Source organism: Aythya ferina (genome assembly GCF_964211825.1).
Source record: "Aythya ferina genome assembly, chromosome: 13".
NCBI classification, from domain to species: Eukaryota; Metazoa; Chordata; class Aves; order Anseriformes; family Anatidae; genus Aythya; species Aythya ferina.
In genome coordinates, this window is record NC_140311.1 from 16,595,248 (window position 1) to 16,618,356 (window position 23,109).

The 23,109-nt window shown below is 45.2% G+C and overlaps 1 protein-coding gene and 1 long non-coding RNA gene across 3 annotated transcripts; both read right to left on the reverse strand.

Moving 5' to 3' along the window:
• Positions 1-1,267: 1,267 nt before the first annotated feature.
• On the reverse strand, positions 1,268-14,528 carry RLIM (ring finger protein, LIM domain interacting). 2 transcript variants are annotated; one of them, XM_084534060.1, is made up of 4 exons: positions 14,370-14,528; positions 5,601-5,789; positions 4,659-4,742; positions 1,268-3,836 (listed from the first exon to the last, which is right to left on the reverse strand). In XM_084534060.1, the coding sequence occupies exons 2-4, from the start codon at positions 5,767-5,769 to the stop codon at positions 2,305-2,307; spliced, it is 1,785 nt and encodes a 594-aa protein (XP_084390186.1). In that variant the 5' UTR covers positions 5,770-5,789; positions 14,370-14,528; the 3' UTR covers positions 1,268-2,304. The 2 variants fall into 2 exon arrangements, with proteins under 2 accessions (XP_084390186.1, XP_084390187.1); XM_084534061.1 differs by lacking the exon at positions 4,659-4,742.
• Positions 14,529-18,544: 4,016 nt separating this feature from the next.
• LOC311443772 lies at positions 18,545-22,871 on the reverse strand. Its single transcript, XR_014697492.1, has 2 exons — positions 19,300-22,871; positions 18,545-18,967 (listed from the first exon to the last, which is right to left on the reverse strand). It is a non-coding gene; the product is annotated as an uncharacterized lncRNA (long non-coding RNA).
• Positions 22,872-23,109: the final 238 nt, after the last annotated feature.

Genomic DNA, 23,109 nt, shown 5'->3' on the forward strand with positions numbered 1-23,109 from the left:
GTCAGGTTTTCAAAATCTAAAATGGCATTCATGTAGAGGTTAGTTGTTTTTTTTTTTTTCCTTCTGATTCTACGCTCCAGTAAGTCAATAGAGCTACTGGAAACTGCAACCGATAGCAGGTATTTGCTATGTGAATGCTGCTGGAAGAAATTCAGAAGTGTTATTTTGTTGAAGAAATTTTGGCATCAAATACATTACCTACATTCATGAGAGTCCAGCACCTGAAGTTAATAGCTAACCTCCGATTTCAGAGTGATGCGTGTCACAGAGGGAAAAAATTAAGAGCACGAGCTTATTTATTCCTCTGTTAAAAACAAACAAAATCCCCCCAAAACACTTATTCTTTGTGCCATGACAGTGTGTCCCACCAGGAGGAAAGCAAGCTCAATAGCCAGTCAGGGCTTCCCACTAAACCAAACACCACAAAATGCACATGTATAAAAATAGTGTGAATTCTGGGACATGGTGGACTCCTTAACTGATGAGACATTAAAAATGGCTTAGAGCAGACACTGTATTTTATGCAACCACCACTAGAAAACATCAAAAATGTTTTGTAATTAGGCAAAAAAAAAAAAAAAAAAGGCTAGCTTTGGTTTTATCATCTGAGGAGCACGCAACATTTCCCTTACAGCCAGCAAGAGCAGTTCATATCCCGTTGCAACTACCACTCTGGGGGTGAAAGGCTTTCCCTGCTGCAGACATAAGCTAGGGGAAAAATAAGAACAACACTAGAGAATACAACAAAGGCAGCTCATTGAAGTGCAGGGATGCTTTCCCCTGACACCGCTGAGTTAAGGTACAGGATCAGACTGGCTGCAGTCGGCAGGGACCTCTGGGGCCATGTGGTTGCTCAGGACCACATCGAGGCAGCAACACAGCTTCTGGTTCTCTATTTCTGTGTGCCACAAACACACTTCTGAAGGTAATTGTTCAGACCTTCCAATGGGAGCATAAGGAGTCTGTTTTGGAATGCGTAGCCAATCTTAAGAATAACATTACCTACATTCCAGTAATCAATTATAATCTCCAAATTTAACGTAGCATTCTAGTAATTAATCTCTCTTCCATTTAACACTTATTTTTCTGCAGCACTCAAACCGACACTGGATAGATCATGTTCACTGAACAGAACTGATATTGCTGAAGCTGATTTGGGGGGGGGGGGGGGGGGTAGGGGTTACTATTTGTCTGCTGAAGAATCATACAGGGTTACCTTTAAAGTTTAAAGTAAAAAATGCAAGAACTGGGCATAAACCTCACGGAATAACCTGGTGCACACCAGTTTATATTGTTACATATTAGGAACCGTATAAAGAAAAAAAACAGCCATTAGAACAGTTTCTAACTTTTATCATCTTTTTGGGTGACATTACTGAGCCAAAACACTGCAATTATAAACATTTAATTTCCATTTCTTAAATGCAATTAAGATGTCTAATTCAACTGTTTTTATATTACAGTAGCTTTTCACATAAATAGTACAGATATGCACTGCTCTTGACAGGCACACAGTTACAAAAGCAGCTCTCTTGTATTTAGTTTGCTCTCTGTGTGGTGGGTTTTGTATGAAAAGCATTCTCAATTTCTAAGCATGGTACAATTTTAATTCTTAATGCGTTAGTACAACAGTGCATTGGAAAAGTACTGAGCTTCTACAAAAAAGCTTTACAATTTTAAAACAGATTTTTTTTTTTTATTTAAACAAGCATAGGCAATTCTTATATTTCCACAACAAGATAAATATCCCAATTAAGCTAACAGCTCATCCTACAGCGTGCCATAGTGATGGGGAAAGGGCTAACATTAGTGTTATTTACAGACACGTCCAATATTAACCCAGTATGAAAATTTAAAACATGTTCAAGTGTGCAATTAAATTTGTGTTATTTTTTTCAGTCAGTTGGATTTCTTGCAGAAAATCATCTACGACTCATGTACATTAAGCTGGGATGACTTCTCAGACTCCTCGTAAGCACAATCTTTAGGACAAAATGTTTATTGGGCTGGAGGAAGGAAGTGGCTAGAACTTACTCTTCATAAAGAAAAAAGTATTTTTAAATCGGTAGGTGTCTTTGGACAAGTGAAATTTAATCACACAAACTGGCTAGATGTTGAAACCGCTAATTAAAGGAATTTTAGGATTTTACAAGCTTGAATTCAGAGAAAATGCTCTCATGAGGGAAGATTCACTCCAAGTCAGTATTATACAATGAGGTACCACTCAAAAAGTGGCCATAAAGGAAGTGACTTCTTTGCCCATCACTATTACACTAGCTGCTTGGCCATGAATTCAGATCTCATTTAGACAACACTCTCTCTGTTACCAGACGCTAAGACTGCTCTGCGACAAATGGGACAAGTGGAATTTTCTGATAACCAGCGATCGATGCAGTGGACATGATACTCGTGAGAACAAGGCAGTTTCCGAAGCTTGTTGCCTTCGGTGTACTCCGTAATACACACGCTACAGGTTTTCAGAGCATCGCTCTCACCAAAATTCCTCATGGCTAGGTTGTCAATTTGTTCTTTGGTGAGTCCTCTTGGTTGGTCATCATCATCTTCATTTAGTAGGAAAAATTGTGCTAGGCTAAGGAATGGGAGAGAACCACTTTCTTCAAACGTGACTGATCCTCTTGTATTCCGACCTTCCCGCCTGGCACCAGATGTTGAACCACCTTCATTACCACCTTCGTACACCTCCCCTGAGCTAACATCCGTACTTTCATTGCCTGAACTACCACCACCTCCGTTCTGCGGCTCGGAAGCATCCACGTTCTGATTTGGAGCAGGGCCACTAGGATCTGCATCACTATCACTATACATAAAGTAACTCAGCTCTCCGAAGCCTGTCATTATCTGCCTCAGCATAGTCTGAATAGCAACTGATGTAGTCTCGCTCAAGCCTGTGTTTAAGATCCTACGAATAGGAATCCTAATGGTACTGACGTAAGTTCTCACTCCAGCCCGTTCTGAACGTGAAAACGTGCGCCTAAACCCTCCCCGTTCGCTCTCGTAAGTGACCGTGTTGTTAGGGGTCTGGGAGCGGGACCGAGTTCTGTTGGCTATGCTGTCCCTTTGCCGATACTCCCCGGGACGAACTCTTCTCACCTGAAGATCGAGCACTATGGTAGGAGGCCTCTGCCCAGGAGTTGCAGACTCACTGGCACCATTAGTTTCTGAAGAACCTGCCGCCTGAGGAGCAGGTCTTGTTTCAGGGGCTGAAAACAGAACTGCATTTTCACTCGGCACCTCAGTCCCCACTGCATGCTGCCTTAACGTCACGTGCTGCCTAGTTCTAGAGCTTCCCTCAGCTTCATTCACCGACGAATGGTCAAGCGTTTGAGATGATGTATTGTGATGAGACCTGCGAGGAGCCTCACTCACTGGATTAATAGGTGACCTACTTCTATCAGTCCTAGCCCGTGTCCTCCGCTGTTCTGGGCTCCTACTTCTCGCTCTCCTCTGCCCTCTAGGAGAAGCTTCCTCAGTCGTTAGCTCCTCTGAAGTGCTCCTTTCTGATCCAGGCTGCCTTACAGACGGTGATTCAGACCTTGGAATTTCAGAGTCACTTTGGCTGTTTTCCAAATCCTCCCCACTGGAAGGCTCTACAGATGGCTCATTCTCAGTTTCCGGATTTGTGTTCCCATTATTACGGTTGACATTTATTTCCAAACTGAATCTGAAGTCACCACTATTTGGGTTAGTCCGGCTCACTGCTCTCCAAGATTGGTTTCCTCGTTGCCCACTTCGTGTAGTATTTCCAGTCTGTCGGACTGAATTAAGCCAGTCTATTATAGAATCTCCATTTGAAACATCTTCTGCGGATTCTGCACCTGCGAAAAAGACAGTGAACTACCAAAATTAGAGCACTTAGCTAACATTGGAGTGATCTTTTCCAAAAACATAAGTGCTTAATTTAAAAAAGCGACAGTTTAGAAGCGCTTAATCCCATCAAGAGCAACTGTGGTTTCACATGTAGCATCACAGTTCTTATCTACCAGAGCTCTGTTAAGGGAGCAGGAGTGGACTTCTTTTTCCTAATATGCACAGACCGGCTGCAGCCATCACACAGCAAACAAGTCTAAGTAACACGCATTATTTATTGTAAATGGAAAGTCTTACTTCATGTGTTAAAACACATCAATATTCTGTGTTTTCCTTTCCAAACAATTAAGGGATCTCACTGAATTGAGACCTATGTTTGTCCTGACCCTTCACTTGGAGATCAGCTGTGCAGCAAACCCATCTTACTAAAGAATGAACCCCAGTGGTAAGCTCCAAGAATCCTCCACCAACCTCTTTAGAGGGGTGATAACAAAACCCATAGAGCACCTTTGGAAGGGAAGAACGGTGAATAAAAACAAAAAGAAGAATTGCCAAAAAGCATCCCCAAAGGGAGCAGACAGGAAAACAATCTTCAAAATAAAGAAAAAGAAACCTAAATGGAACTTTATTCTGATGCAAGTAACAGACACGTTATGGGTGAAATCTGTCCCAAACTGATCTCTGCAGCAGATATCAGACATAACGTTCACTTAGTTTTGAAACAAAGCTCACCTTGCACCTGCCTAGGCTTAACTTGTTCCACTCCTGCACTCAAGTTAAGGTCCGTATGGGGTGCTAAAGTTAAGAGTTTTCACAAATACTGTATATACCTCTATTCTCATCACTGTTTTGCTGTGGCGGACCTTCTTTAACTTGGTGTAGCCTTCTCAGCAACTCTTCTTCAGTAATTTCACCTTAGAAAATAAGCAAAATTTTCCAAAAATATTTCCAAATCATATGTATGGCAAGCATTATCAAAAGCTTCTACAGAAGGTACAAGCCACTGTTTTGTCTTTTTTTTTTTTTTCCTCTAATTAAATCCTGCCATAATGAGACTGCCAAGCAGGTTGCTAAGGGGAAGTTCAGACACTTCAGCACCACTCTTCCAAATAAGTTTTGCTGAAGGATCCAACAGTTTCAACCTACTCAAAAAAGACAAGTGTGCTTTCTGGTTCTGCAACCTCTGCAACTCATCAGCAGTTTTCTTCAGCCTATTCCAATTAAATGGCTGTCCAGAGTGGGGAAAAAAAATGATAATGTGTTCACAAGCACGAAAAAAAGTTCAAATTAGTTGAAGTCATGTTTTAGATTATAACTAGTTTCAATTAGGCATCATCCTATAAAGAGTCAATTTAAAGTAATAAGTCGATTAAAAATGGACATAAAAACACCCATGCAGAATCTTGCACCAGATTAATTATCCTAGTTACAAACTCTTAATACCAGCATAAAGTTTTCACACATGCTTAAGGGTGATTTCTTTTCTGTCCCAGAAGTCTAAGGGGCCATAACAGGGTCAACTCTGGATGTTCCCATCAAGTGGTGCGAACAGCAGACTTTAGTATCTGATGAATCCACATTGTCCCAACCACCTCTCCATGGTGGAGCCCTCAATTTTGAGTACGTACAAGGTAGCAAGAAGCTACTCCCTACCACGGAACACAACCGCAGCACATGAACTAAATGGGTGAAGGAGATTGAGGAGAACAGAAAACGACACAAATCAACTACAGGCAATTCCAGGAAGATGTATATACACGAGCATAACCTACCTGGTGTTCCTAGCAAATTGTTATCTCTCATCAGCCTGTAGTCCTCTTCGCTCAGGTTGTTTACAAACTGATAGAAAGCTTCTTCTCGATCTAACCGATCTAGCTGACTCTGACGTTGTGCTTCGGATTGATCGATATTTCCTTTATCACTAGAATCTGAGCTCTCCATCTTGACAAATGGAAGAGTATCTAAAAAAGAAAAAAGAAACTCTTCATTCAACTTAGTGAAACACAGCATGATATTTAGATGTTTAACCTGTAGTATATTCTTCATTAAGTTGAGGAGAAAAAGACTTTGCCAATGAATTTTCAGTTAAGATTGGCTGCAAAACGACACGGATCACAACAAAACCATTCTCAAAGCACGAGCGACTTCCAGAACTACAAAGTCTAGAGCCACCACTACTTATATTCAAAGCAGCAAGTACAAACACCATGGAATAGTATCAGTTTACTAAGTGTCCACAGCAATCTTTTTGCCATAAAATACTCCTAATACTGCAACTGCCTCATGAATCCCAAAGCCATGCCTTACAGTGCCATACAACAGCGTAGCATGAGGCACAAACCATACGTGATTACACTAACTCTAAAAGAGTACTCTAAAAGAGATTAAACATTCATCACTCCTTCTTTCCCTGCACTATGGTAAAGAAAGCAGAAATCAATCTAATTTACTGCCAATTAAGAGAAACACCCTCTTCAACATCCAAGTGAGTTTTAACAGAATGAAGGGATTTAAATAAATGAGTCTGAAGATGCTACAGAACACTATATATGAAAAAAGAAGAGACGGGGCTATTAGTATCCTCCAAAATGAAAAAGCAGTTGTAAAATCAGCTCTGTAGCTGTAAGTCAAGAGAAGAATTTGCTTGCAAGTTTCAGTAATTAGTGAATTGCTGATGTTGATGACTAACACATTTCCAGGACAAAACTCCACCATGTATACCTGCCAGAACTTCTGCTTCGAAGAACTATTTTCTATAATGTGGTTATATTAAAAAAATAAATAAATAAAATAAAGTCTTCTCCTCACGTTGTTTTTCATTTGGAAGAGATCCTTCACAGCATCTCAAAAAAAAAGAAAATTAATTAATACAGTGTCTATATTTGGTCAAAATTAAAACAAAAGACATGCAAATGCAGGAGACATACTGGCACTAGTTGTGCCATGCAAATATATCAAATGAAGTTAAAATAACTAGTTTCCTTAATCATCATGCCTCGCTACTCACAACATCAAGAATTTTCCTGTATAACTGGTAGAATCTAGTTACTCAGAGAGGTGATTAGCAAGCTAATCCTCTGCATGCTAAAAAGCTCTGCAATAATATTCCCCATCAAAAAAATGTTCCTTTCATTTAAACCATGTTGCATGTGACATGGAAGAATAAAGCTCTTTGCTTCTTGCTGGAAAGTTTCCAACACTCAGACATCTGTCTAGTGCAAAAAGCATCTTTTTTTGGTTTGTCAGCACAGCTGTCAAGTCAGGACTGCCCACAGTTGACACCAGTGCCGCATGATCTCTGACTGGAGTTTATTTCAGCTGCTGTTGTGAAAATTAAAGTGAGCTGACAACCTCTGTGTGGCAGTAGGAAATTCCACAGGATAGGACATCCCACTATTGCAGACTTGCAGATGATAGAAATAGCCACTCCAGTCCTCATTCTGACACAGTAAAACTTGTTTTAGGTTAGTCACGTTAAAGCATAAATGACCTGTTGGCCCTCCGTGTTACAGGTGTGGAAGGCTACTGGGATTTGTTTCCATGAGAATCAGCAAGCAGCAGCAATCTGCGGGGTTACCACCGCTCCAGACGGAAGGCCAGCAGCTGTCCCTGCATTGCTACATCTCTGGTGCAACCCGAAGACTGCATGGCCAGTCTGAAGACTCGCATGTGACACGCTGTCAAGTAAACCCACTCACAGGGGAAGTTGCACAACGGTTCCAGCAGGTACGTCCCACTCGGACTGGGCTCAGTTATGAAATCCGTGTGCCCTTCAAACCTCAGGCACGTACTTCCAACAAGAACAGAGCTTGCTTGAAACCTGACAGCTTTTTACACGCTTTCTGCAACACAGCTATGACCCCAACTAACTTCAAGACATACCCAATCGAAGGAAAATACCAGGAAGACAAAGCTGTTGCTTTTTACAAGAGACACCTGAATAATATCCCAAGTAGAACGAGACTTGATTCCAAAATAAAGCCCAGGAAGATGCATTAGCTTTGGGAAATGCTCTAACCAGCATTTTCTTTTTTTCCATGAGACTGACGACAGTGAAGCAAAGTTGACAGCACAATTAGGAAAATCAGGGAATGTAGTAACGCTAAAGGACAGGGGCAGCATAAAGCTGTTTGTAAAATATTTTCCTCAGAATGGTTGCTACCTTGATTTTTACTGAGCTTAAAACACGTGTTCTTCACAAACTGCAACATTAGCATATTTGTAGGCACTAGGCTAATTCAACAACAGGTTTTAAAAGAGTGCATTATGTATACAAAGTCTGACATTTGGTTACTGTTTATGCTTTGAAATTTTCCTTTTGACTGCAAACTCCAGTGCTCGCGGGCACCTTGGCTATCTAACACCTACTTGACAGCAAGACTTTTGCCCACGTCATTTCAGAAGATGCAGAGGACACTGCTCTTGGTCAGGAAGAAAGGCAGAGGCAAAACAAGTGAAGTTGAGAAAAATAACCTCTTCTTTACCAACAGACTGATGCACGCTTCAATAGCTGACTCTTTAGGAATGCTGAAACTACAGCGAAGTCAGTCTTACTTATTTCCAGGCTTGCTCCCCTCTCCTCCTCTTTCAGCTTTCAACTGTAAAGTCAGCTGCTGGTCAAGACTGCAAAGACATCATGGCTAAGAAAAAGCCTCAGATCCGGGATCTCAGCACAAATCCCACTTGCAGGGTTCCCGTGGTGGCAGTGCTGCTCCGTTTTTGATGCGGTGGAGGCTCACACAAATAACTTGGGAACCCTTCCCTCATTCGGGGGATTCAGGCTTCTGCTCTCAGCTCACACACTGCAGCAAATTATGACCGGCTTAAGGAAGCTGACTGCAGCAACACAGGGAAACCTGACGAGGGAAAAGCTACAGGTATACTATTAAGTTACAAAAGAATACCCAACATTTGATTATCTAATAAGCAGGTGCGCTTCAACCCTGTTTCTCTTTCTCCTAGTGGTTTCGTTCAACTCAAAGTAAGACTTTGTTCTTACTCATGTGAAAAGATTCAGAATTTCCTTATTTAGTGTTCTTCCCTGTCAGCACTGAGTTGACAAAGGGTGGGGAAGGTCACGTCTGTGAGTAGGAAGTTCAGATCTGTCAATTACTGCCAGCTTCAGCCGGGATATCCAGTAATGAAAATCTTTTTTTTTTTTCCTACAGGAAACAGGAAAAAAAAATCACCTGAAGGCTGCCCAAAACAAGGTATTGTACTGAATCACAGCTAGAATAAACTACTTTTTCTTAAAAAAATAAATAAATGAAGGGAAATATTCTTCAGCAGCTGAAGATCCAGATAGTTTCCTGTGAATACTACAGTGAATTCTTAATTGGTGTTCCCATCCTTTGACGAGTCAGCAAAGGATCTTCCCGCAGTTATGCTCCAACGATCTCAGAGCACAGCTGCCTAGCTGCCTCTCCACCGCTGCTACAGACTGCGGCAGCAAGAACAGCAAGCCCCAAGCAGGTAGCAATACTTAATTTTATTCAAGAGGATGTAATATGCGCTCGTGGATAGGGATGATTTACCAATCCTAGATGTTCCTTACGGTACACAGTACCAGAAATATCTTACCTTTTCCCACATGCCAATTCATGAGTGTGTAAACAGAAGCCAGTCAGGAATTTACAGTCATTAAAAGAAAAGGAGTGGGACAGCAGGCAGTAATAAAACACTCCTGTTGTCCCTTTATCTTTGCCAGTAACACTGGGCGTCTCCGGAGCGCTTAGCACTGACAGACTAGAGAATTCTTCCCCCAAAAGTACTGATGGAACAGAAGTCCCAGTGCTAAATTGCTAGCTCTTTCCCCTTCAAAAATGGTTCCTATTTCCTGACATCAGTTACCTGTATTAACACCAGAACACTAACTTAGCCGGCATTCTTGAAAACACGAAACCTTAACGTTATAATCTTCATCAGATTTACGAGGCAAGCCTTAAATTTTAAGAAGAGAAAGGCACTTAGCTGATGTGCAGAAACAAATGAGATGCTTACGAGCCGGCTGTGCAGCCAAGGTCTCTCAAACTCCCCCATCGAGGCACTGCTGGCATCTCAACGTTACGTGCAAAGGTGGAGCGCCCCGAGTGTTCGAACGTTTCCTGAATTACCTCACGGCCCAGCAACATAATTAATACCTTGGTATACACAGAAAGGATGATGGCAATATGAATAAGTGTCTCATAGATGCGCTCAGCAAAAGGCTAATTTCTCATTTATGATTCATAACCTCAGCTTAATTAGGTACTTCAGCCAGCAGAGCACCTTGCCTACTCCTAGGCTGCAGGAATTGTCAAACCCTTTGAGTAAAAGCAGCGACTCAGTGGTGGAAGCTGCACCACTTGGTATTTCTGGTTTGGGCTCGTTTTGGGTTACCTATTCTCTCCCCTCTTTCACCAAACACACCTCAGAGACGTTTTAGCTGCGTGGCTCTCCTGCAGAGCTGCCTGCTCAGCGCTCTTTCCCCCAGCTCTGACATCCCGCCCCGTTGGGCAGGACGGGCCCCAGGCAGCTCTGTGACTGCGGGCTCTTCGGGCACAAACAGGACCGACCTAACGGGTAGCACCGACTCCCCCGGCCCGCGTTCGATCCGACTACCAGGCTTTCCTAGAAGACTCACGAGTGGAGAAATCCTTTCCATGCTCGTCAGCGCACAACTTCTCAATAACCAAAGGCAGAAAGAACAGGAACTACATCTTCATCTTAAATATTTCATCTCTCCAGACTGCGAGCTCAAAAGCAGAAGCACAAAACTGTCAGTGAGTCCTATCATTAAGGAAAGGAGATACCATGAAACAGTGAAATCAAACAGCTATTTGCATTGTACATGGAGCTTCGTTGCATCAATGTTTTTTTTTTTGTCTTTCTGGGTAGCTACACAAGTCTTCCTTGGTGATTAGGCTGAAGGCTATGACAGCGTAGGTACAATTCCCTAATCTACATCTCAGAAGTGGTAACAAGGAACTTTTCTACCTTTCAAAACTGCAGCATGAATTTTGGACGCACTCCTTTTCCTGCTACTCTTGCTTTCTGATTGTCTGATGAACAACAGCTCTCCACAACTTCAAGATTTCTGATTAAACTTACCACAAATCCTAAACACACAAGAACTCTGTGTCCTCCTGGCCTCGAAAAATACCATGGAGCATGCCCCACTTGTGGAAAGCGGGAAGAAACTTGTCTTCTGAGAAATATATCGTGTAAACCGCAATGAAATTCAGTGCTGACTTAATACGGAGAGTTGGACACGGATTCAGCCAATTCACTGCCCCAGAAGGCTTCAAAGCAAAGTCCATACAGCAGGACATCACTCTGAACGTACATTTTAAATAACAGAAAGCAAATGAATACTCATTCAGCACAGCTGCAGAAAATTCCACAGAATAAAAAAAAAAAAACAGTGAAAACATTTCAACAGAACACGCTGATAGGAAGAGGCAAACACTTGCCATCCTACTGTATCGATTCCCACCTCAGAGAGATCTAGGCACAGAAACGAAACAATTCATTACAGGTTGGTTTCCCAGATCACCTTCTGGGTATGAAGGGTGGGACTCAGCAATTCCAGAACACTGAGCATGGGGAATGAAGACGGAAGTGAGAAGATGGAACATGGCAACAATCACCAAAATAAGAGCTTCAGGTTTCATCCTCTGCACTTATCAGCACAGCATTTTTCGCACAGACGTTGAAAACAAAATTCAGACAGCACTTCCTTTTGGGCCCAAATTCGGAGGGTACCCCAGAAGAGAAAGTTCAGCCTCCACAAGGTACCACAACTTTCCAGCTCTGGGAGAAGACAGTTGTGAGGCTCTTCTCCCCCAGCAGCAGGCTTCCTGCTGGCTCAGCATGCAGAAAGCTCGAAGGAAGCAGCGATGCTGCACGCCCGTACCCAGCGCTGCCACGGAAAGCCAGCGGCATGAGCAGGGCTGCCAAGTAAGGAAGTTGTGCCCACAAAACCGAAGGCCATCACGCTTTGATTTCTGCGGAAGGAGAACTTCTGGTCAGGGGAAGCACCAAGGCAGTCGCACTGACTTAAAAGCCCAGCTCTACGTTTTTACTCTCACTTTCTGCACAAAGCTGTTGCCGACGCAGCTTCTACTAAAAGGCCAAGAAAACACTGCCGATCGCTGCAAATACAACCCCCCGGCGACTCCGATGCGAGGACTTTTTGTTGTTATCGCTGCTGCCTGGCACCCAACAAATATCAAAGGGGAAAATTTCAGCAAAATCTAAGCGAATTTCAATACCTATCCTAGGACTGCAGCTCCATTTCTGACGACAAACTAAGGCAGGCAAGCTCAAGCACTCTAACAAGATTACGTGCACATACATCTTGCATGTTGAAATTAAGGCTGCTGTAAGTGAAATGCTTTTAAGTTACTAAATTAGGAGCAAGTGAGCGCGCCCTGACTTCTCCGACATATTCAATTATCCTGAGATGGTTTTATGAGGCTGCACAACTCCGCAGACCTCCTTCAGTAAAAAGCTGGGCTCCAGCACTGCAGAGCAGCAGCAAGACACTAACAAGGCCCTCGTTAATGACAACACGAGGGAGGTGCAGCCTTGTGTGGTTCTTATGACCTGATCTGCAACCAGGAATTTGCAGAAAAGCAGAACTGAGGCTGCGTGACACTTCTGGCTGCCCCTACTCACCACACAACGACCCTGCCTCTAAGTTCTTATGCTACTGCTCTGTTCAGAGGTGTTGGTTTTGAGATGCACAAGACCATCATAAAAATATCCTGAGTTTTGCTTTATCTCTTGAAGACCAAGTTTCTCAGGCTAAAGAGTTGATAAGCTCTCCTCAAGACTAAGATTAGGGCTCAAGAACTCGGATAAATACCCAACAATCTTGCTTGGATTCAGAGATGTTTTAGTACACGGAAACAGAAAGCTCTATAAAAAAATATAGAAAAGCCTAGTAACCTGTTAAGCTGGACTCAAACGGAACCTTTAGGCTCATGTAAATTAAGTCAAAACATTGAGCTACAGCAGTAAAAAAAGAAATTACAACACCTCCGCTGCAATTAGAGGCATTCTACCAAGATCAAGGAACTTATTTTGATACATTTCCATAGGGATGAGGAATGAAGGGATGAACTAGCCAGGTACATTAACACGCGGGTGTTTAAGGAAATATTTCCATCGCGGGATCACATTACTCATTCCCCTAAAAATACTGAAACAGAAAAAAAGACACGTAATAGAGACCAGACACTTGTAGCACTGTTTCCAGCACACCTTGGTATGTCCATGTATTCAGGAAGATGGGAAATAAATACGATACAGATGTCAGCCACTACGTGCTCAACAAGCTCCAGTGCGCTTTTTCAGTGACAAACGTTTCTGTAGCACGAACTGTCATGTTTTAGTTGTGCAACATAACAATAACCCCTGAATTTTATAATCTGTGGAATGCTTTCCACTTGTTAGCAGGAGGGGAGACAAAATCCCAAGCCATAATTTGTTTAATACCAAAATGGTCAATCTGTAGAGGAAATCCACTTATTTCAAGTGCTAGTTGACCACCACAACAAAACTAAGCATCAAACTCTTAATTAAGATAATTAACCACCTAAGAAGCAGTCAGCTATTCTTTATAAAAAACGTGGTCAAGTCACTGCAGTTAGCATTCAGGGACAAGTAGGTATCGGGACTCCTTTAGCACCTCGATGACAACTTCCAGCCTGAAACCAGGCACCACTGCCAGCCTGGGCAGGGAAACACCTCAGCCGTGTGACTGCACTGCTGGGCACGGCACAGTCTGAGTTCCTGTTTACAAGCTCCTCCTGATTATCTTTGTGAAAAATTAAGAAACAAAAATAATAAGAAAAAAACACACACAGTATTTTTGCTGTGAAACCCTTTGTTGAGCTCCTTCTCCCACATGCTAGAATCAAAACAAATAATGAACCTTAAAATCTACACGTTACACCCGCTTGACATTGCTCCTCCATTACGGCAGGCCACCAAAGATGAAGAAACACACAACTGCACTTGCCAATAGTTTTGAGGCGTGGTAAACAGAAACCCAGAACGTCAACAAACAGCGTTTTTTTTTAAAAAAAAAAAAAAAAAAAAAAAAAAAGGAAAAGGAAGGAAGAATCTGCTCAGAAAACCAAGGTAACAGAGCAAAGGTAAGGCGGCTAACGTGCCAACAGGGCCGGCACCGCCAACACCACAGACCCCAGCAGCTCCCAAACCGATGGAGACCCTCAGGAGGGACACGAGGAGCCCCCTGCCCCGTCCCCCTTCTCCCCCCAGCCCACGCCAGGCACAGCCCCAGCCCCAGCCCCAGCCCCAGGCCCCGCTGATGCCGGGCTGGGGCTGCCCAGCGAGGCCCCGAGCAGCGCCCGCAGCCGCCCCCCCCCAGCCAGGGGCCGCCCGTCCCCTCCCCCTCCCCCATTTTGGCCGTTAAAGGCCTGAAGGGGGAGGGTTGGGGGGGGTGGGGGGGGGCCGCGGGCCCTGCGGGGCTCCTGAGGCGCTCCCCGCCGCGGGCCATTTTGGGCGGCCGCCCGCCGGCCTCCCGCACTCACCGCCCGCCCGAGCTCTCGCTGCGCTGCTCTCCCCGGGCTCTCCCCGGGCTCCACCTCCCCTCCGCCGCCGCCGCCGCCGCGGGCTCGGTCGCGGCTCAGCCCCGTCGCCGAGCTCCGTGTGGCCGCCGCCCGCCGCTCCCCTCAGGCGGCCATTTTGTGCTCCATTGTTACCAAGGAACGGGGGGACCGGAAGCGGCCGCCGAACGGCGGAAGTGAAGGAGCGCCCCCCCCCCCCCCCATCCCGCCCCGCGCATGCGCCCACTGCGCCTCCCGGGACGGGGCAAAGGGGGGCGCTCACCAACGAGAGGAGCTCGGAGGACCGCCCGGGAGGATAGAGCGGCCCCGTGCTGAGGGGGGGGCGCCGCCATTTTGAAGAGGGGCAAAGGCTGAGGGGGGGGGCCGGTGAGGCGATGGCCGCCCCCTGCCCGCAGCCCCCTGCCCTCTGCCCGCCGCCTCCCGGCTCGGTGCAGCCCCAGGCGGAGCCGTTCACGTTCGTGGCGGGCATTTTTAGTGTCCCCACAGCAGCCTGGTGGCACGGGGGCCATTTCACGCCCCCTCACAGCGCCAGGGCAGAGGTGCCAGCCCTTTAGGCGGGCAGTGCCCGGCGTTCCCAAGCTGCTTCTTACTTTCTGAGGAAAAAAAAATGAGCAGCAGGGCTGTTAAAGGCCGTCCTCACGCTGTAGGTGTAGCAGGGTTTCCCCTCACCTCACTCAGGCTATGCTACACGAAGCAAAGGCTGGCCTGGTGTCACGCGTTAAAGTCGCTCCTGATGCCACAGAAAGGCTAAATGTGAACATAATTAATCAAATGCCGTGTTCCCTTGGTCCATAAGCCTGCTGTTAGGTTAAATAGCTCCATAGTTGCACTCGCTGAAGCTGGATTCTTCCAGGATCAGCACATCGCCCTCATGAGAGGCTGGCGGAGCAGCAGAATCAGAAATCGATAGGACACAGCAGGAAGAAAACTGTAGCTGAAAAGAAATAGGAGAGAAAAAAACAAACTATGAGCTCATTTTTGAACCCAAGGGGCTGGAGTGTCACTCTGAGTACTAGCACGGGTTTAAGGAAAGGGAGAGGTTAAGGCTTTGCAGAGAGCAGAAGGGATTCCGTCAGAAGTTTGATAAGATCCCGTTTTACTGACTCAAAAGTACCTCCTGAAAAGGCCATGAGGAATAGTAAAACCAACTTCCATGAGTGTCGTCTTTATTTTTGAGCAAGAACCAGAACACAGAGGAAGAACATCTTTGTGAGGATTGATGTGGTTTCAGCAGGACCACGGGAGACCTTTGGTTCTTCTCTTGGTACCTCACTGATCACAGTAGTGAGACTGCTGTCAAGTTGAGGGGTGGGCAGCAGACAAAGGCTGTTGAAACTTAAATGTGTAGAAAGAGAGCAGCCCAACTACTGATGTAAATGAAGCGTTCTTAAATAATCACAGTTCGAATTTTCCCCTTCAGATTTGAGAACTCAAAAGGCAACCACAGTGTTTGGGCTAGAGAGAACGGAGCGTTCGGTTACTTTTTCTCATCAGTTTCACTTGCTACAGAATGGGACCAGGAATGGAAATGATACTAAGACCACGATGCCAAAAGCATAATTAAAGGAGAGCAGGATCAATCCCAGTTCCACGTGGATCAGATGTACATTCCCCGCTGTATTTTTGTTGAATTACACGGAGCATAAAGCGTGGAAGTTTATTCCAGCTGCAAGTGGAACAATGATTCCCAATACAGTCGTAATAAAAAGGCGATACCTAACCCAGAATAAAACTTGCTTACAGAAGGTTAAGCTGTTATTTGTTTGTTTATTTTTAAAGCAAATGGGAGCTGGGACAGTGAGTTAAATCACATCAGTGCTTTGCGTCATTGCTCCATTATGGATCCTTCATTACAGTTAGATTTGCTGTACGGTCAAACCGTGACCTAGCAAATCTGTTTTTAGTGGTCAACGTGGGTAAAATTAAATAACAATAATAATAATAAAAAAAGAAAAAAGAAGAAAAAAAAAAAAAAGTGGGGGAGTGGGGGGTAAATTTAATGTCAAAAAAGCAATCTTGCAGTTTTAATGGGCCAAAATATTTGCCATTGGGAAAAGTCCTCTTGGAGCTGTTCCTGACACATGAGGAACAGATTTTTTTTATGTAGCTAGATTCCACTGCTTGGAGAAACTATCCCCTGCAGAAAGAAAGATCCCGTGGCTGAGCATGTAAGCTTTCTTTTCTGACAGCCATCTTTGAAATAGGTAAAAAAAAAAATAAATTCTGCTGTAAAACATCAGTAATTCAAGGAGCAGATGATCAGCATACAAAAAATCCATTTTATCACGGAAAGCATTGTGCTGACAACTGATAAGACAGCCACTGAGTGTGAGTATTGGCACTCAGCAAATCAGCAGGATGCCCACCAGAGTGCTCCGATGAGAGATCTCAGAGAACTGAAGAACTAGATGGTGGTGCAACTGTGACTTACACATGCAAGTGACTCCCATATTTCTCACTGTCTTTTCTGAATGCCAGGCAAGGTCAGAGCAGGATAGAAGTGGCTTTGTTATCCACCAGTAACCTAAGCAGCAAAATGTTAGGATTATTGAGCAAGTGGGAGGCGGAGCATATTCTTTTATTTGAACCAAAGGATGATGGTTTATGCTCCTGGTGCAGCCTCAGAGTATTTTATGACATCTGGCAAGCAATTTTGTTTGTTTGTCTGTTTCTTTTTCTCTCAATAGAATATTTTTGAGTGAATAACCTTACTGAAAGTCTAAAGCATCATCAAGTGGAAAGCAGCAGAGGAATGAAGCATGCTATACTTTGCTTCCGTGGGTGAGTTCACATTGTTAGGGTAGATATTTGCCAGTTTGCTTGCAGATGAAAAACCCAGCGATGTACTGCTGAAGTACACTTTACTTCAGCAGTAAAATCTTGTTGCTGAGGTCCAGCAACAATTGGGGACAAGTACCTCCCCACCCACTGCAGTGAGATGATTTGCGAATGCCCTACAGGGTCAATCCGATGCAGAATAAGCTCTGATTTTTCAAAACTGCTTAGTAGATTTTATCGTCCAGTTAGCATTAATAACAATTAATGACCTGTGCACACACATCTCTTTGGTAGCTTTGAAAAAAATTAGGATCAGCGTAGCAGTGCATTTCAAAGATAGTGTAGGGGAGAACGTATTTGCATAGAGAACTTTTCAGTATGGGGAAGAAATCCCAAATCTATAGCAAAAGCGTGGTGTAATTCATCCTTAACTGCCTGTCTGCAGTTTGGTGATGTATGTACAGCAAAGGAGAATTACAACACTTTTCCGTGGTAAGTTTAATGTCGTTTCCTTCAATGAGGGTAAATAAATTTGCTTTAAATCCCCTTGGGTCTTAAAACTGGTTATTTGGTATGCAGCGATAGATTAGGAAAAATGTTTGCTTTTTTTTTTTTTTTTTTTTTTCCTCCTAGAAATGTATTAAAATAATTTATTCACAATATAGATAAGTAATAATCCAAATGCAGTGAGGTGAGAAAAATCTGAATCTCTTGGGAGCTTCTAAACTGAAGAAAAAAAAAAAAAAAGGAGAGAAAGACCTGACAAACTGACACACTCAAATCCTTACATACTCAAAGTATTAGCAGAGCCAGGTACTGAGCAGGCAAATGAAACCACTTCACACTAACCGAGCAGCCCAGAACAACCCTGGGAGGAAACCTAAGGTTACAACAATTGCTGACAGTCTAACTTTTCTATTTTCCACTTCAGTGCTGCCTGCTTTACAGCACTCACAACAGGCCATCTTCTTTGTTGGACAAGTTACCTTCTGGTGGGGGGAGAAGCCTGGGTTTATGTCTCACACAACAAAATATTTTCCGTTCAAACCATATCGCAGAAGATATTCAAGCTGGTCATGTTTAAATAGGCAGATCTGGCATCAAAGAGACTTGAAGTGCTGAAGGAAGAAAACCTTGCACCTTAGGGAGGCGTTTTTAATAGTTTTCAGTAATTTGCTAGACATAAACAAATTCAGATCAGGGACCTCTTTATCAGGCAGTGCTGCGCTCTCAGGAGAGCTTAAATATTAGCTCAGGTACCATCCTGCCACATCCCAGCTCCTTAATTCCCAGCCAGGTAGAACAAGTCTGCAAAAGACAAGGGGGGGAATATTACACTTGCAATGAAGCAGAGGCCTGTAGGGGGAAGGATGGCCTTTATTTAAGTACATACGGTGTATCCCTGTCGTACTGATAGCAATTCTAAGCCAAATAATGTAGGGCTGATAAGAGGCCTCGCTAATAAAGCATTTCAAGAAGATACTCCTGTATGGTTATGAAAACCAGGCTTTGTCAGGTTAACCAGATACCTTCCTTAATATCAGGCCTGTCAAGTAGTAGTGCTGATACGACAAACCTGCAGTTGGTAAGACATCCGATCTCGTCTTTCATAATGTTTTGGTTGAGAAAGAGGAACGATCAAAGTCAATATTACAAATATTAATTGGACTGCAAGCCAACCGGTGGGTCTCAGAGTGCAGCTGGAAGCAGACTCGTCGCAGAGCACGGCACGGCTCCCTTCTGTCGGTTCCTGACCCCGCAGCACTTAGCGTGTGATCAGTGACCTCAAAGGAAATACAAAACCATTACTGGTGATCTGCAGATGTACAAAGTTAGGGGCAGGTCGCCACTACAGAACCTAATCTGAATCCCTTAATGAGCTGAGCCTGAGCAAACAGCATGTTTTCCAGCACCACCAGATGTAAAGTCATCCGCCTAAGAATAGAGCGGCAGCTGGACTGCAGGGCGGGAGGCAAAGCCGGAGAAAACGGTGATTCAGAAGAGAAATAATCAGCTGAGCACGAGCTCCTAATGAGATGCTGTGACAAGAGGAGCTAACACTTCCCTGGAAGCCAAAAGGAGGGGACACCACGGAAGACGAGGGAGGTTTTATTACCTCTGGTGCAGCATGGCTGCTGAGATCCTGCAACCTCTTCGTGGAGAGGGCTGGAGGAAGGCTCCCCCGAGGGCTGGACAGCACATCTTGGTGAGAAACACCCAAGGAGCACGGTTCGTTAAGAAACCAAAGGTTAAATGACACTTTAAATGCAGTCTGGAGGAACGTTGGTGGCAGATGTAACACTAAAGGGTTCTCAGCTGGACATCAGCGCCAGGTTGCTGCACGCTGCAGTATTTTCAGCAGTGGGGCAGGCTGCCCACTGAAACAACCCACCCACCCTCTTCCTGCTACAAGTGTCCACCACTGGAAATATTTAATGATATGTGAGCGCTCCCAGCTACAGGAAAAGGTCATTTCCAGTCCTCTCACCTCCCTTTTTTTTTTTTGATTTTGGCTGTCTCTGTAACTGGCTACAGCTTTCCAACACTTTTTTCACCGGTGTAACTTTTTTCTCTTGAGCTGTAGCTGCTCTGAGCAGCACGAGCTGTGGGGCAATCAGCATTCACAAATAAATAAATTAAATAAATTAAACACAACAGCTTTATTGCTGGCCTTTGGCTCCAACTCCGTGCTGTAAGAGCAGCATCAGCCACCGAGAACCTTCATCGTGTTGTGGTGCAGGGGCACCCCCAAACATCAGCTTACTGCTGGCCCTTGGCGTTTGGAAAGCACGGGGTGCCTGCTGGGTTCTGCTGTTGTTCAGGGGAGTGAGGACCGTGGGCAGGTTTTATTTTCTCTTTTCATTTGTGTTGATAAGCGAGGGCGGAGGTTTTCTTAAGTGCTCATTGTCAGAGGCCTTAAGGGAAAAATGAGAGAGAGAAAGAAGCGGAAACACGAGGTGGGGTCGAGGGGGGGAAGAAATCTTTCACAGACATTTTCCTATTCAGTGTTGATGGTCCCCCTTTTATCCACATCAAAACCATGCTTTTGGAGGTTCCTCACTCAATTCAGGTGCAATTTCTGCCGTGTCCTGCGAGTGGGTGACTCGGCTCTGCCATCTGGTTAATCACACGAGTAGCAGGGGGGAAGCACAGAGGGCTCGTGCCTCAGCCTTTCTGCAGCTGTTTCAAAGGCAAATGGTAATTCCTCTCCCAGTGTTTTGCTCTTTCTGGGAATTTAAAAATAACTTGCCTAATGAAGCAGCGCTGAGCAGCTCCTGTGTCAAGGAGAAGCCAGAAGCTACAAGCTCCGACACCCCAGATGCCTACAGGTAGGGAAAACCCACTTCTCACTTTCTTAGCCTCTTGGATTGATTTTCAACATATTGTTTTCTTGTTCTTCAGAATTAAATCATTTATGGTGCAAGTCCTTGAGGTCTCAGGCTTACTTCTGGTTCCATAATGCTTATCAGAGAGTAAATGTTATTCTTCCTGGTATATCAATGATACAATTTTTTTTTTTTTCCCCAGCTAGTTGAATGATTATTACATTCCTCAAATCAATTCTCATTTTTCTTTAATTGCTTCTGATGCCCTTGGCACTGTGGAGTGACAGGGTCTGCTGCCAGGGTAACTCGGTGATCTCTGCACGAGAGGCGAGCGTTGGTCCTACAGGCTGGTGGCTTTACCAGGGCCAGAGAGGACAGGGAAAGGAGTTGCCAGAGGAATTTGCCAGGCAAAGACTCGTGCTGCCACCTACGTGAGCCTACAAGATGCATACGACAAGCAGCGTGTCCACGTTTTACGGAGTTGTCTTTAGGAAATGCCAGCTCCAGGCTGCAGTTCACTACTCCCTTGAATCTGCAGTGTAAAAGGACAAATTGAAGCCAAAACAGAAGGATTGTGCGTTTCTTCAGCTTTGTGCTCCCGTAAAGAACTGGGAGCACTGGGAGACGAGGGATTTCCATCACTGGGATGCAGCTGCTTGAGGACTGGGTATCTCCCTCCCTCCGCACAGGGAAATGAAGCAGTGAGCATCATCGCCTTGGCCTGGACCTCTGAGGACGTTGTCCATAGCCGTGGCCCCGGCAGTGAGTGTCACAGCAGCTTCACGTGCAAATTCCTCCTGCCCACACACACCCCTGCACAAAGCTGACGCTTCTTTGCGGGCTCACAGCATCGCAGTGGCAGCTTCTCATGATGACCCCGAGGTCCAGCTCTCCGGGAGATTTTCCACCAGCAGATGCAGCCCTTTGGTCTCCTCGGGAGGCAGAAATCCCAGCGGCTACATCCCCACCGCGGGGCTTGACCTCCAACAGCTGCCCATCAGCGCTGCTGATCCGTGCCCCTGGCAGCCTCCTCGACGTACCGCTGCTCCTGCAGCTGCCTGCCACGAACACCTACCCTGATCTCAGCCTGCAGCGCACTCAGCCTCTTTATTTCCCTTCCTGCAGCCATCAGACATCTCTGCGCTTCATCGTGATAAATACCAGACTGTTGAATCTCTAGGGCTGCCAAGAAACGCATCTCGGCATAGCACAAATAGAGCTGCTATTTTTTTTTTTATTCTTTCCTTTAGTTTAACATTTATTCCTGCTATTGTTGTCCCTAGAAGGATAAATAGGGCTGCACGTTGCTAGCAAGTTGCTCCAAATACATTCGGTGAAAGAATAAGGAACATGACATCCCAAAGGCTGTGAAGAATAAATACATAGAGATAGTGGAGCAAAGGGTGTGATAACGGGCTGCTCGTTGTACAGGTGCACCTGTGCAGGATGAAATGAGATCGAGTCATCTCCAGGCTGCAGGTCATGCACCTGACACTGCTCGGATTTTCTTCTCTCTGTGCAGGGGGAGCACTGAGGCAGGAGCACGTCCATCACATTTCACGCCAGACCTGCTCGAGGATAACGAGGTGGAGAGCAGGCAGTCCTCAGCAGGTCCTGCTGGGCTGGAGGTGCTCTCGAGCAGGGCAGGAGAGGAGAAACATCAGCATGTGGCAGAAAGCAGCAGGTTTGGTGAGACATCAAAGCTTGGCTGCCATCCCAGGGCTTGGGGTGGTGACTGCTGACCAGCAGCTCCTGGAGAAGGTTGGGAAGGGAAGGAGGTTGCTTGGGGTGGCACGGGGAGCCCGAAGAGAAGCGTTGGCAGAGGACAGAGCTGTGTGCAGGGAGAGAGGAGTGAAGGGGAGCTGGGGGAGGAGGGAGGCTGCAGGTGTAGCTCCTTTCTCTTGGAAGGAATTGGGATGCTCTGCAGAGACGGCAGCACAGGCAGAAGGAGGGGAGTGTTTGAGAAAGAAGTACTTAGGTGGTAAGAAAGTGGTGAGAGCTGGGGGGAGGAATATAATGGAAAGGGGAAAAAAAATAAATGATTTTGCAGCTTGACTAATAAGGAAACCAAAAGAGAAGAGGGAGAATCTGACCACCACAATTACATCCTCACGCCCAGGACCCTGGCACCACCAGGACGTAACAACTCGTACTGTCTGGGAGACGTTACAGTGAAGGATACCACCAACACTGGCAAAATACATTCCTTGCCCTGCGAGGAGTTAGGCCTTTTTCTGCATCTCCTCCAACCATGCTGAGTCTCAGCTCCTCCGCTCCCATTTGTGAGCGCTTCTCTCTCCTCGCAGGCAGCCACCACGTCTTCCCTCGTGCTGTAAACTCAGGTAGGGAGAGTAAAATGACAAAAACCCGGAGAAAAACAGGCAAAAAAAATGACACACGGACATCTCACTGCATTTTGCAGTAAAGCACAGTGACTCTTACAGTTCAGACCGGTATCACTACCACACATTTAGACCACACAAGCAGTAAAATAAACATCACAGCAGACAATTCAGGCCCCCAGGACCCAGAGCATCCTAATCCAGCAGCGATGCAGGAGGCGCAGAAGCCAAATTTCGGCTCCGGGGCAACGTGGCAGC